The following is a 14,321-nucleotide window of genomic DNA, read 5'->3' as shown; positions in this document are numbered from 1 at the left end:
TGATAAACCACCAGACTGATTTTGATTCGAGGAAACCACTCACACTCCAGGGAGGGACTTTCCAAGCAACAGTTCTACACCCACTTTATGCTGATGAAAGGAAACACGTGATTTGTAAAGGGCATGTTCAAACCCTTCCACTCTCTTCCCTTGCAGACTTACCTGCTGCCCCTGAAGGACAGTAGCAGAGGCCACATTGTCCAGATCGACCCTGCCCCCAGCTCACTGCTGTTAAAACTCAGTGAGGTCCCTGAATTCCACTTACATCTAAAAATGTCATTCTAGAGCTGTCATCTCATGCATGGAGATGCTCCTGGCACCAAGGTACTCGGAGCAGAGCTCCAGGACACTTGGGAGCTGCCCCAGGTGTATCAGGATGCAGGAATCAACCCCCCTGTCTGGCTCCAGCCTGGCAGGGATCCTGACAGGATCCCCAGCACAGGGCCAGGTCCCCAAAGAACCCTCAGCTGCTCTTGCCATAAAACTGCTGCTCACAAGATTCAAAGTGGGAGTGCAAGGGTGGAGTGGGAAAGCCTTACAGGAGTCTCCTCCTCAACCCGAGCATGTTCCTGACTCCCCCAGTGCCCCCAGGCTGACACATGACCTCCACCTCACTTGCTGACTCGGTGCCACCCCATGGGAAGGAACCAAGACTCTTCCAAGCACAGAAGCCACAAGACTGGGCACTTCCCTGTGCCAAGGCTGAGCCGAAGGACTTGGCACCTCTGCTCCACTTGCTAGCACAGCCCAGCAGGGCCAGCCTGGTCTCTCCCCACAAACACTGCAACCACTAAACCAGAGCCACCTTCCTCCATGCCCCCTCCAGTCCTGTCCCTGCCAGGACACAAGCAAGCTCAATCTCTCAGTCCACATCAACCAGATACTGAGCACTGCCCAGGGAGAGGGCACAAGGGTTTCAAACCTTCAAACCTCTCCAAGCACTGCAGGAACTGAGTTTTCTCTCCACTTCCTGAGCACATTTTCTAATCACTGGGGTATCACAGGAAATCCATGTCAGCGCTTCCAGGAGCTGAGGGAGGTTTTGATTTATTCTTATTGAGGTGTGAGGGTCTTTTGTTTGTTTGTTTTTTTATGACCATGAAGTGTATTTAATTCCTTCAAAGCCATGTCATTGTCCACAGGCACTGCCTTGGCCTGGGCTCCCAGCACAGAGGATTTCCTTCCCACCTTCAGAGATGCTCCACGGTTCAAGGGCTGGGATTTCAGACATAGGATCCCAGCATTCCAGCTCTGTCCCCAGCAGCTTCCCCACAGCCAAGGCAAATCCTGCTCCGAGTCACTCCCTACTCGGTACTTCAGCCCCTTTGCTCAGAGCCAGGGCCAGGCAATGGCAGGGCCTGTGGCACTACATGAACTTCATTAACATGCAATTAAACTCTTCATTAATCTTAGTGTCCCTCATGCAGTTCACAACAGTTAAAATTGTATGAAAACAATGACAGAAAAAAGAAACCCAAACTTACTGCACTGTACAGTAAGCAAAGCTCTCAGAGATCCTGGAATGACATGATCCACATAAAAGCACTGGAAAACTACTCTCTAAACCACAGGCAGGTTTGTCATTCACAAGTCTAAGCACAACAGAGCAACACATACATCTCAAGACAACTGTTGCTCTCAGAATTCTTATTTATTAAGAGCAGAAAGGAAATTTTGCTTAAGTTTTATACATAAAAAAGTAAACAGTAAAATTTTTTTTCTTATAGTCTTTTCCACTGAAGAAAATTGAGAAATAAGTTGTCTTTTTAGATAATGTTTATTTAAAAAAATAAAATTAATTGACAAAGATACCACACTATTTTGCATGCCGGGCACCCCTTGGCTCGCAGGACCCTGTTCAGCATGAAACCGCTTTGTCAGCAATGCACGAGCAAAAACCACCCCAGCCTGGCTCCCACCTGGCAGCTGCTGCAGCCACACAACTTAGTGAGATATCTCTGGGTTTTTACCAGCTCAAGTCTTTAGTAAATAAATTCCAAGTGGACACTAAACAAGTATTTCACTAAGAGATGATGAAATATTAAAATTAAAAGCAAGTCAGATTGCAGCTGTAATTATACTACATTAGAAACTTCAGTTGGTGGGGATCCATTCACCATAGAGAGATTAATTTGTAATCAAGGTAATTACAAAGACAGAGCATTTTCTTCCTGCATGCTTTCCCGGGCTTGGAACCAACAGAGTTGACTACATGGAAAGTTGACTAGGGTGTACTTGGAATTCACTCTCTCAGGCAGGAGACTAGTTAAGGAGTGTTACTGATAACAAAGAAGAAAAGTTATACAACATTGATTATTATAAATTACTTTGTTCTTATCTGCTTTTAGCCTTAGTCTCCTACAAGTCTTCACCCATTCCTGTAGAAACGCAACTCCTTCTCCAATCCCCTGTGGCAGCTCCCATGCCTAGTGGTGGTTCGAGTGCGCGGGGCAGCCCTTGATGCGGAACACGTGGATGTGCAGGTGGGCGGCGATCTGGTTGCACACACTGACACAGTATCGGAGCAGGTCGAACAGGGACAGGATCTGCACAGGAAAAAATCATCCAGTTATACCCACATGTTCTTTATGTGCCACACAGGGTGTAACAGCCCACACTCCACAACCACAGCACTGCGCTCCATTGAGCTGAATCTCCAGCTCTGGGAACAGTCACGGAATCCCAGACTGGCTTGGGATGGAAGAGACCTCAGAGCTCATCCAGCTCCACCCCTGCCATGGGCAGAGACACCTTCCACTACACCAGGTTGCTCCAAGCTCTGTCCAACCCGGCCTTGGACACTTCCAGGGATGGGGTGTCACTCCCTAAAGAGTTTCTGGGAATTGTGGGCTTTCTTCCAGCCTAAGACAAGACAAACTCTTAATTCTAGAAGCAGAAAGTGGAGAAGAGTTACAGCAGCTATGGAGATATTGTGAAATGTCCCATTAACTCTGAATGGTGATAACCACACACACAACATCTTTTCCCATCACATCAACACAATTTTACTGAAAGGTTAACACTGTTCCTGTACATTAAACTTGTGCATTTGATAAGCCCAGATAAGTTGAATTTAGGATGTTTATCCGGATGGGTGCTGGAGTCATGACAGACATTCCAGAGCTTAAGCCACAGCCAGAGCAACCTGACATTGCCCATCACAGACACCCTGCTAACGATGCAGCAACACTCATCTGCAAAATATTCTAATATGAGCTTTGAATATCGGCTACAATGCTTTGAAATTTTAAACTATCACAGTCATCAAGTTTGGAAGTGACCTTCAAGACCACCGAGTCCCACCATCACCCCAGAGCCACCATAATCACCTTTAACCCATGTCACCAGGTGCCACATTCAGACACCTCTTGAACACTTCCAGGTATGGTGACTCCATCACTGCCCTGGGCAATTTATTCCAATGCCTGAATATTTCTTTCAGCATTTTTTTTTCAAATATCCAACCTCAACTTCCCTGGCCCAGCTTGAAGCTGTTTCCTCTTGTCCTTGCCCTTGTGCCCTGGCAGCAGAGCCTGACCTCCCCTGGCTGAACCCTCCTTGTCAGGGAGCTGTGCAGAGCCAGAACTTTCCTCCAGGCTGAGCCCCTACAGCTCCCTCAGCTGCTCCAGACCCTTCCCCAGCTCTGCTCCCTTCCCTGGACATGCCCCAGCCCCTCAGTGTCTCTCTTGTCAGGAAGGGCTCAGAGCTGTCCCCAGGACTGGAGCTACCCCAGCAGTGCCAGCACTGGGAACCACGCTGGGCCTTCTGGACACCCCACAGCTGTGACAGCCCAGGTGCTGCTGTCCATGTGGGTTCACTGTTACCAGAACTACCAGATCCTTTCCCAGCTTTCCAGCCACTCTTCTCCCAGCCTAGAGTGTTTCATGGGGCTGTTATGACCCGAGGACAGGACCTGGCACTTGATCTTGGCTGGCCTCAGCCATGGATCCAGCCTGTCCAGATTCCTCCAGAAGATCTACATCCCACCCAACCTGGTGTCCTCTGCAAACTGACTGGGAGAGCCTCGATCCCCTCACCCAGACCATCCCTAAAGACAGTGCCCAGGACTGTCCTAACACCAAACCAGGGACACTGTGACCCTGCTCAGCTCTGCACCAGCTTCAAACCCACATCCCCTCCAGGGGATACAGCTGGGCACAGCCAACACAATGAATTAGTGGCAAAGATAATTAATCAAATGAGCTTGGACTCACCAGAGCAATCCAGAGGACAATATACTCATCAATAAAGCTGTTAAAATACTGGTCAAGGAACAGCAATGCTGGGCCTATGAATGCTGTGTCGTACAGATACATCTCACTCTTGGTCATGTGGGCAACCTGCAGTAAAATAAAAAAAAGAGAAGTTTAAGAAATAAACATATGCCAGCCAAAGCAAAGTGATTTTAGAACACGCAAAGCCCAAACCATACAGTTCAAGCCACATTACTGCAAAATACCAAATACTCAAGTGGCAGCAACAATATTGTTTGAACCATGCTCTACATGTGTTCCACATGTGCTCCACAGCTACAGAGATGCAAGGTTTGCAGAGAGGCATCTTTTATTAGAACAGAGAATGTAGCACAGGAAAAAAAACTAACAAGTTTTCCAGCTCACCTCTTCCTCCTCCCAGAAACCAAACAATGAAATGGAAGCAGACTGGTAACTTTTAAATTTGAGCCTAGAAACAAAAACTCACAGCTGCTGGAGCTTGAAAAGTCAAGGACACTTGGTGTTCCTCTCTCTCCACTTCTTTTTCTCCCATTCCATAAGGATCACCACCTCTTTCTGGTTACAATTTGATAACATTTTTGGTGTTCAAGTGTGCCTTTCTCACTTCCCTACGTGCACAGAACCCATCCCACACTCCATCCTCACTGCACATCCAGCTGGGAGGGAATTGAGCACCAAAGTGGGCCTGGTAAGAAAGAAATTCTTCTTCCACTGTGAGCTTAAACTTTTCCTCCACGACAAATTTAAACTCTTTCACTGTGATTTAAGTCTAGCACTGACCCAGCTCACAGTAGCCCAACAGAGGCTTACAGAACTGGGATGGCCTTTACAGCAGGATCTGTTTAACCCTCATTCACTGACACCTCTGCCCTTGTATAAACCTGTTAATTATTTTAACCCCTATTTCCCTCCCATTCTTCAAGTTAAACCCTCAGGAAGTGTTCCAAACCTCAGCAACTCCATCACCTCCCCTCCTTCTGCCAAACCTTCCTGGGTCTGAGGGGGATTGCAGCCCAGCTCTTCACACGTGCATAAATACATTGCAAATGTGTGAATTAACAGCTGGGGAAGGGAGAGAAACAGCACTGGGCTGCCTGGTGCTGCCTGTGCAACCACAGCATCAACTCCATGTTTCCACTGCCCTTTCAAACAGAAGAAGACTCTGCTGCACCTCCAGGCTACTTAAAGCAAAGCATGAATATCTCTTCAGTGCACAAACAAGTGCAAGTTACTCAGTGGAATACCCAGGGAGCTCCATAATCTACAAAAAGTTCTCCTGCAACAAGACTCAGAAAGGTTCTGGCGCACTCACCACCAGTTTATTTGTGATCTTGGCAGACACAAAGCCAAAAGTCAGGATGTAGAGGCAGGGGTGCCTCTCAAAGAGCTGCACAGCAGATTTCTTGTAGATCATTGCAGCCAAGGCAATCACGGAGCCAATATGGAGAAAAGGTGAGAGGACACTTGTTCCCTGTGGTGAGATTAAAGCATGAGGTTAATAAAATGTGCACATTGAAAAGAAACCTCAAAGAGCCCCTCATGGTGTTAAATGAGGGGTTAAAAATAAAATCACATTAGAAACACCTTTCTGAGTGCTGGTGGTAAAAGGAACAAAAAGTAGTGAAACTTGAGCACGCAGCAGCTGAGAATGTGGTGGAAACTTTCTGGTGCTGGGGAAAAAAAATCAGATTTTAGGCAGCAAGAACACTGCAACAGAAGGTGCTTGTGCAGACACCTCTACTCATTCTTTTACATTGGTAATATAAATAATATAGACCTTTCAGAAGGATCAAACCCAGAATCTTCTTGAAAAATTTCTTTCTGAATGGATTTTTGCAGAGGATTTTTCTATAAACTCTTAAGTGAGGAGTGTATTTGTATAACTCTGTTTATCTCATTAATTCAAAAACAAGTATCAAAGTACAATGAGTACTTTTAATCAAAAATTTTAAAACTTTGACTCCTAAATCTACTATTCTTACACATACAGTATTAACTTGTTTTTCCTAAATCAGGAAGAAGCTGAAGGGAAAATATTTTCCATGAAGGAGGGATTATGTTAAACAGAAACTGTGGCTGAAGAGCCTCTGTGCTGAGGAGGAACTGGCAGCCCAAGGTACTCACTGCTATAGTGGATCCATTTTTGCCAACTCCACCCGTGAAGATCACACCAAAGTAATTTGTACAGGAGAATATGGTTCCTGCCACAGTGCAAAGAGCTGGGAATATTTTCACCTGAATATTCAGTATTGGAATCTTAATGGAAGAGAGACAAGAAGTTAAAATATGTACAAACTCAAATTTGGGTTAATATTTCAGGTGCACTCAAACACTCCACTTTTCAACACATTTGCTCTTCTCTCTCTGCTATACACAGATTGACATTTCTACAGAGAAAAATTTATTTTCCAAAAGCTTCCATGAAGCTTCCCAAAAAGCCAGACTTATGTTCAGTTACCAGAGAAAAAACACCAAAAGCAGAGAAATCCAAAAACTTGCTCTAAATCATCCCAGGGAAGAGAATCATTACCTTTCCTGAAGCTGCAGCCAAGATCAAATTGGGCAGAAGAGCCACTTGGGGATGGTCAGATAAGCCCTTTCAAGTATTGGATCCGATCTTTTGTGCAAGGCAAGGCAAGCAAAGAGATCAGACAAGTCAGATCAGAGTCAGTGACCCAGGAGAGGAAGGATGAGGTTGCTAAAGAAGGGGAGAACAAGCACAGGCAGTTTCGAAAGTTTCCTTCGTTTTTTAACAGTCATGTTTCAAGCAGAACAGGAAAAACTAGAAATGAAGAATAGTCCAAAGTAAACCACAGGAAACATGTTATGGGAGCAAATGTTTAGAGATAACTACCCAAAACTTCCCAACTGTATCTATTCAACTACTAAAAGCTCTTTATTCAGGAACTGAAGTCATAGCACTCAACTGAATAAATGCTTGGCTCCCCGATGAGTCCGGCCAGGAACAGAAGGCCAAAGGAGATCAAGTTGCTACTATTTGTCTTTAATTACACTCTCAGAGTAGCTTTCAGCAGGTAAATCATGGAATATTATGAGTTGGAAGGGACCCATCAGGAGCATCCAGTCCAACCCCTGCTCCTCCACAGACAGCCCAACAATCCAACCCTGTGCCTGAGAGCTTTGTCCAAACCCTACTAGAGCTTGAAGATAGTTCTGGAAGATCCTAAGTTTTCTATTCCATCAACAACTGAATCTCTTCGTCTTTCCAGGGCGTGATTAAGAGGCAGAGGAGCTTTAACCCTTCATGTCTTGTTCAGCCCACTCCCCCAACCCCGCCCAGTTTCATGACACTCAAATATATTTTTCCCTTGCTAAGGCTACCCTGCTAAGGCAAAAAAAAAAAAAAAAAGGCATTTCCTACAAGATTGTAGAGAAAGAATAAAGACAAGTAAAGAGAAGGCTTGAACTGCCAGACTGGAGGACTACTTGTAATCATCCATTAACATCAAGAGGCTCAGGACTCCTCAAGCTCATCTAAAAGCAGGTACCTGCGCTGGCCTCTGCCCCAGAACTTCGGTATTTAAAGAACGGCAGGGGCGGGGGATTGACTTTACAAGCAAAAGGAAACAGTAGCAAACTCCATACAGGAGTCAAATGACATTAAGGTTGACATTTCCCCAAGACAAAGCGAATTGGCTGGGAAAAACACCCCGTGAACTCCCAGCTACCACTAGAACAGTGGAGAAGGATGCTCAAGGAAGGATAAGATAAATCCACACTATTTTAACACCCAGTTTGACCAAGTTTGGGTTCTTAACGCCCTCCTTTTGGCCTCCAGACCAGCTGCATCAGTAGTGCAAAACATGTCCGAAGAAAAAAATATTGAGAAAGAGCCACATACAGAAATTTGGCAGAGGAAAGCCAGTAGTGCATTAAAAAGTCAGAACCTGCTGAATTTCTCTGTGCCAAAATGGGATCAACAAAGCCAAAAGTGGGAAGCAGCAATATCAAGCAAATATCAGATTACTTTTATTTTTTTGCTGTGACTGGAGGGAGAGAGGGAAATGTTCCTGAAAAGTGGCACCGCAACCCCTGAATTTTAACTCAGGACACTGGAAGAGAGCTGCAAGGCTTCCCTGTCTGGTATTCCATGTATCACTACAGTCCCTGCAATTATTCTGCCCTTCCTGGTGATTCCAGGGGCTTCATCCAAAGCCACATGCAGGCAGAACTTCCCAAAACCATGTCAGCAATGCAGGGAAGCACCACCAGTCACATCTTTCACAGGCATATGATGTTCTTCTTTCAACCCTCTGAGACTAATCACAGATGGAATTGCCCAGAGAGCTGCAGAATCCAGGTAAACCCTGGGAAAGAAGCATTCCAGATTGGAAAGGGCTTGGAGCAACCTGGTCTAGTGGAAGGTGTCTCTGCCCATAGCAGGGGGTGAGACTGAATGAGCTTTAAAAACCAAACCAAACCATTCCATGATTCCAGATTTTGTTTGGGAAGAGCCCAGGCATGACAATAACCAAGTGGCAGCAGGCAACAGACGGAGTCGGGAGCGGTTGCCAGAGCCGGCATTAAAGCAAGTCTGGAATATTTTGCCAGAAAATTACTCCCAGGATTCCAGAGTACATTTCATCAGTTTTGTGCAGAATGAATAGGGATTGATGAGGAAATAGGCCAGAGCAGAGCCCAGCTAAGGGCTCATGGAAGCAGCAGGGAGGGAGCATGTCAGAGTCGTGCTTCCTCCAGGAACTCCTCCTGTCACCAATCCCACAAATCCCACAGCCAGCTGGGCAACTCGGACCCGGGAGTCCTCCTCACAGGGCTGGATCCCAGCTGGAGTTTGGAGCTGTCCAGATATACTGCAGTCACATCTGCCCAAAGACCAACTTCCAGCTTCATATTCCCAAAGTGTTTGTGCTTTTTCATATTCCAGATCCTATGGGAGAAAACTCCAGCAACTGTAGCATTTTTCTTGCTTCAAGCAGGAAAATCAACTCCAAATAGACAATCTATTAACAAGTTACCCTAAGCTTCCTTGCTTTACTTGTATGTCCCAAATGATCCAAGCTGAGCCACACTCAGCATCCCACAGGAATTACCCAGCTCTAGGAGCATGGGGAGCAGCATTTAACAGGCTTTGAAGAGAATTTACACTGCCGGAAAGGAGGGAGTCAGGACAGGCACACACAGTTTCACGGACTAAAAGAAAGGTAATGAAAGCAACAATTTCCAAAATTCACAGCTCTGCATTTTGCCTGTTCAGAGTGTTTTGCTTTTCCCATGAAAAGTGGAATGTTTGAGTACACAACCACATCTACTCCATATTTCCCCCAAACAGAAGCAAACAGAAAATACCAAACCACCAATTTTGCAGTCACATCAAGTATTAAAGGATTAGAGAGGGCTGGGTGAGAAGGGGTTGTGTGATTGATTTTGCTCTGCAAGCAGTAAGCTACATTTATCTCTAAATGAACACAAAATCACACTCATTGAATTAAACAGGATTGTCATGGGAGACCTGATTAATGTTGTTCTCTGGAGAAATGCTCTGTTAAACCAACCAAAATAGTTAGATATTTTTGGTCCTGCCTTAGCAAATGCTGCTGAAACCTAGAACTTCTGATAGATTTCAAGATTTTGCTGAAAAGAGTTATTTTAAAGGCCATTTTAGAGTTATTTAAGCTATTTAATAACAAGAGATCCATTTCTAAGCTCACACAAACATTACTGAACTGTGCCAGAGATTGCTGTACCAGCATTCTGCCACCACCCCCCCCCCCTTTTTTTTTAAAGGAAACTGAGAACAGGAATTGAGAAATTCTCTTGATAACACGAAATATTAAATTATCGCTGCATGGGGATGTGGGCCACACTAATATTTCTGGAAAACTTGGCACCAATAAGGTGACATGTAGCCTAATTTTTATTTTGTAATCAGTCCTACCCACCCTCATTCCGTATATATGGTATTTACTTTGCAGTTTATAGAATTAATTACGAGAGAAGATCAATAACCAGGAAGGAAAACTAGGAAAACCTTTCAGGAAATCAATGTTTTAGATTTTATTTCTAGTAAACTTATATATTTTTAATTTATGTATGCACATACATGCTTTTCTGTGGACAATGCCATTTTGATAGCACAATGTGGCTTCAGTAATACTTACTATTGTATTACTATTATTATAATTATCATTATTATTAAACTGTCAGCTGACATGACCTGGTGAGCCTATATCAACATATCTATAACACATATATATAGATATATACATAGACATAGATATAAATAAGAGATCTGCAGCCAGGCTATGCCAGCAGCTCATTTAATCAGGATCATCTTTGTTTAAAAGGAAAAACCTGACAAGTGGGGGGTGTCCCCTTACACAAATCAAAAGTCATCAGCCACATTCAGGCCAAATTATCTACTGATGGCTCCCAACTGCTCTCCGAGAGTTTCCCCAAATCCTCCTCCCAGTTTAATATTCCTCCACTGTTTGTTGCATGAAATTAATTTAGGTTTTGGCCAGGATTTCACCAAAGGTTCAAGTCCACGCACAGGTATAAAATAACCTTGTTTTAATGACTCTGGTACAGACAGAATCCACAGTTAATTCCATGGGATTGGAATTCAAAAATCTGTTTCTGTTTATAAGGAAAAGTGAAACCTTCCTGCAGAAGTGAAACTGTCTCAAGATGTGCAGGAGGCCTTCAGTGACCACGGGATTATTACAAAGGATAAAATAAGAACATGAGCAAAATTACCAGAGATTGCCAAAAAGGTGGTCCTCCAATCACTGCCAGTAAATGCATGATTATTATGAAGATTTGTACTTCAGTCACATCAATTCTGATTAGGTATAAAAAGCCAAAAAAAGAGCAAAATTATTCAAAGCAATTTCAAGTCAGTTATTCGCAAGCTCAGCAGCACAACTCTGTCATGCACAGTATAAAGGCTGAGGAAAAGAGGAAAAACTTGCAAATAATTTAGAAAGCAAAAATGTATTTAGTTTTATTGTTCAAATTAAGAGCAATGTTGTACTATTATTTTGTTTTACTTCACAGTCCAATAACAGAAATCCATTTTATCAACCAGAAACATTGGAACTCTTCACTGCCCAGTGGCAGCTGCAGAAATAAACATTCTGTTTTAACCCTGTCCACCAAAAAAACAAGAATTTAGTACAGATGATAAAATTCTAAATATGAATTTTTAACCCCTATTATATTCCCTACCCTATCTTAATATGAATATTCTCTGAATAGCATCAAGCTTTGAAAAGAAACACAAATCCCTAAAGGGTTAATGGAAATAGTGCAGTGGCAGCAAGAAGAGAAACCACTTCTGGTTCCAGCAGAGCCAGGATGTGCTGCAGGAAGAATGGGAGAAAACAGGGAATTTATGGCTTTGTAAAAGTCTTGGAGGTAGAAAGGGGGGGAAACAGGTCTACAAATGAATGCCAGAAATAGGAGCATATAAAAATACAAGTGAAAGGAAAAGAATGGACTTCCTGGTGTGATATATATATGGGGTGTGTATACACTATATATGTTATAAATAGGCATACACATTCTATACACCTGTATGTATGCATATAGATGTATGTTATATATAACTTATATATTATAACCACATAATTGTATCTTGCCCTGAAGTGCTACATTAAAAATAATCCTTCAAGTCAGTTTGAAACATTTCTGGCTTATCCATATTTCCAATTAGATAGTTCTACCTAAAAGACTCCAAATCCCTTCCTGCACACACAGGTTTTGCTGTGACAAAACCCTGCTGATATCACCTGCACAGGGAAGAAGCATTATGGGGTGGGCTTTCCCCTGTCTACCTTAAATGAGCTACAAGACCATGGAATTGATTTTAGTATCAGCTCAGTGTTTCTCCATAGACTTTGTTTCAGTTTGGGAGTGGAACCTCTCATCTGAGGATCTCCAGTCTGGTCAGCAGCAGAGCCACATGCTCAAGGCATAATTCCAAGGCTGCACCTAAATCCCTTGATGGACATTTCCCATGGCAGGGGTTGGAATGAGATGAGTTTTAAGGTCCTTCCCACCCCAACCCATTCCATGATTCTTTGCTTTGCCAATTTGCTTTCCACTACACAAAGCTGGAGATGGAACATCCAAGAAAAAACCTTCAGAGTCCTCCTATATTCAATTTGCCCAATAACAATCCTGCAAGGCAATCACAACTGGCTGAGGAAAAAATGTTCTAAAATATCTCTGTTTTCAGTCCTGATACAAACCAATGGAGCCATTGAGAAAAAAAAATAAAAATGCTCAGCAGAGATACACAAACCAACTAATTTAATGCAAATTGCTTCCTCCCAGCCCTTGGAGTCAGCATGGAAATGTGTTCTCAGTGTGTCCAGCCAAAGAAGGACTGGAGCAGCTCCATTCCAGAAACGCAGGAATGTGTTTTAGCCCATTTCATTACTTCTGTCAATCTCCTAAAGAACAGAAAGAAACCTAGAAAGTTCACAGAAACAGTGATTAATAAGTCATGGAGGTAACTCCAATTTACAGCTTTCCTTGGATAGGAAACCGGGTTTCTTTTGGCAGCAGAAATCTTATGCACAATAGAATAATGTCATGCATGGAAACCCAAGTTATTCTGCCAGACAAACCTTTGCACAAGACTGAGAGCGCAACAAATACATGGGGAGCAGTGCCTGGATTGAGGTTAGGGAAACAGTTTTATCTTTACACAGCCATGGCACAACCTTTACTCCCCTGCCCAGGGCTCTATCCTTCCAACAAACAGAAACAGCATCAGGCAGCCAAGGATATTTGTTAAAAACTCGCCCCTGACTTAGAGTAAGAATCTCCTACTGTAGAACAAATACAAGTCTTAACTTCAGTTCCATCTTAATATTCTGTATTTTTAATACCAAATGGCTCCTTAAAAGAGAAGACAAAAGCATTAAGACCTATTGAGGAAAAACTAAACACCAAACTAACACCTAAAGAAAGCATAAATTCCTAATACCAAAGAGAAAAAAGGCCTGGGAACATCCCATGCTCATTAAAATCACTGTCAGGTGGCTTAAAATTATAAGCTTGATATCAGTAAAGCACATGCCTGATGTTGGAATTATTCAGTGATTATTTTTTTTGGTAGGATATCAAGTGGCCTCTGGGCAGAACTCTAAGAATCCAGAAATCCACAGGCAGCTCCTCAAAGCTGAACCACAAAAGGGAACAACATCTGGAAGAACAAAGTGTGAAAGGGGCACACTGTTCCTCTTTGGGTTTAACATGAATTCAAGATAATTGCAACCACAGCATGAACCAGAGACATCTATGATGCTGCTACTTTGGAGCAGGCATCCCAAGTTCCTTAAAATCCAACCACTTTCTTCCCCCAGAAACACCTGCTCAGCCCCACTTTCTCTCCCATGCCAGTACCATCTCCTGCCATCAGTAGGGTCAGGAGACTGGCTTGGCTAAAACAACCCAATCAAAAAAGAAGAAATTCCTGTCCCAATTCCCAGCCCATCAGCTTTCCTGGTGTTTTTTTTCGTGACCTCGGGAATGCTGGGAGCCCTGAGGAGAGGGCAGGGAAGGTCTGCTCAGCCACACAATCCAACACTGAGCCAGTGAGACTTGCCAGCTCCAGAGAGGGGAGGAATAAATGGGAATGACAGACAAGTGGATTGCTATCTGCCTTCATAAAAGTCCTAAACAGCCCCTAAAATGAAAAAGAAGTGAAAGAATGCCATTATAAACCAAAGCAACAATGGTTTTGTCAAGACAGACGTGAGTAAAGCAATATCCACACTGCCTGGAAAACATTAACACATCGGGTGATCCAGAAGACATTCTTACACCTAAATGATTAACTTAAATTTATGCATTGTACCCAGGTAAAATGACCTAGCAATCAAAAAAATCCATAAATTGCCTAGGTCACTATAGTGCTTTTAAACTCTGGTAGAGCTGGGAAGTACCCAATAAATGGGAAGGCAAAAGCAGGGCTGCAGGAAAGCACTTGCTCCACTTGGAGGGATGTTGGAACCCAGGGCACAGGGAGGATTTCTCTACCTGTCCTGAAACATCCTGATCCTCAGGAGAACACTGCTTTTAACCTTTGTCTAT

The 14,321-nt window shown here is 43.6% G+C and overlaps 1 protein-coding gene across 2 annotated transcripts in view; it reads right to left on the bottom strand.

Moving 5' to 3' along the window:
* Nucleotides 1–1,758: 1,758 nt before the first annotated feature.
* CEPT1 (choline/ethanolamine phosphotransferase 1) overlaps nt 1,759–14,321 on the bottom strand; it is a 31,764-nt gene continuing 19,201 nt past the window's right edge. The window contains exons 5-9 of one of the 2 annotated variants that reach the window (XM_064398964.1): nt 10,974–11,058; nt 6,360–6,491; nt 5,548–5,706; nt 4,215–4,340; nt 1,759–2,546 (exon numbers count right to left, since the gene is read on the bottom strand). In XM_064398964.1, coding sequence (XP_064255034.1) covers nt 2,427–2,546; nt 4,215–4,340; nt 5,548–5,706; nt 6,360–6,491; nt 10,974–11,058 — 622 coding nt within the window. In that variant the 3' untranslated portion in view covers nt 1,759–2,426. The remainder of the gene's footprint in view (nt 2,547–4,214; nt 4,341–5,547; nt 5,707–6,359; nt 6,492–10,973; nt 11,059–14,321) is intronic. The other variant, XM_064398965.1, reaches the window with a different exon arrangement.

The sequence above is a fragment of the Passer domesticus genome, chromosome 25 (genome assembly GCF_036417665.1).
Source record: "Passer domesticus isolate bPasDom1 chromosome 25, bPasDom1.hap1, whole genome shotgun sequence".
Classification (NCBI taxonomy): Eukaryota; Metazoa; Chordata; class Aves; order Passeriformes; family Passeridae; genus Passer; species Passer domesticus.
This window is presented reverse-complemented; position numbering and strand designations above follow the sequence as displayed.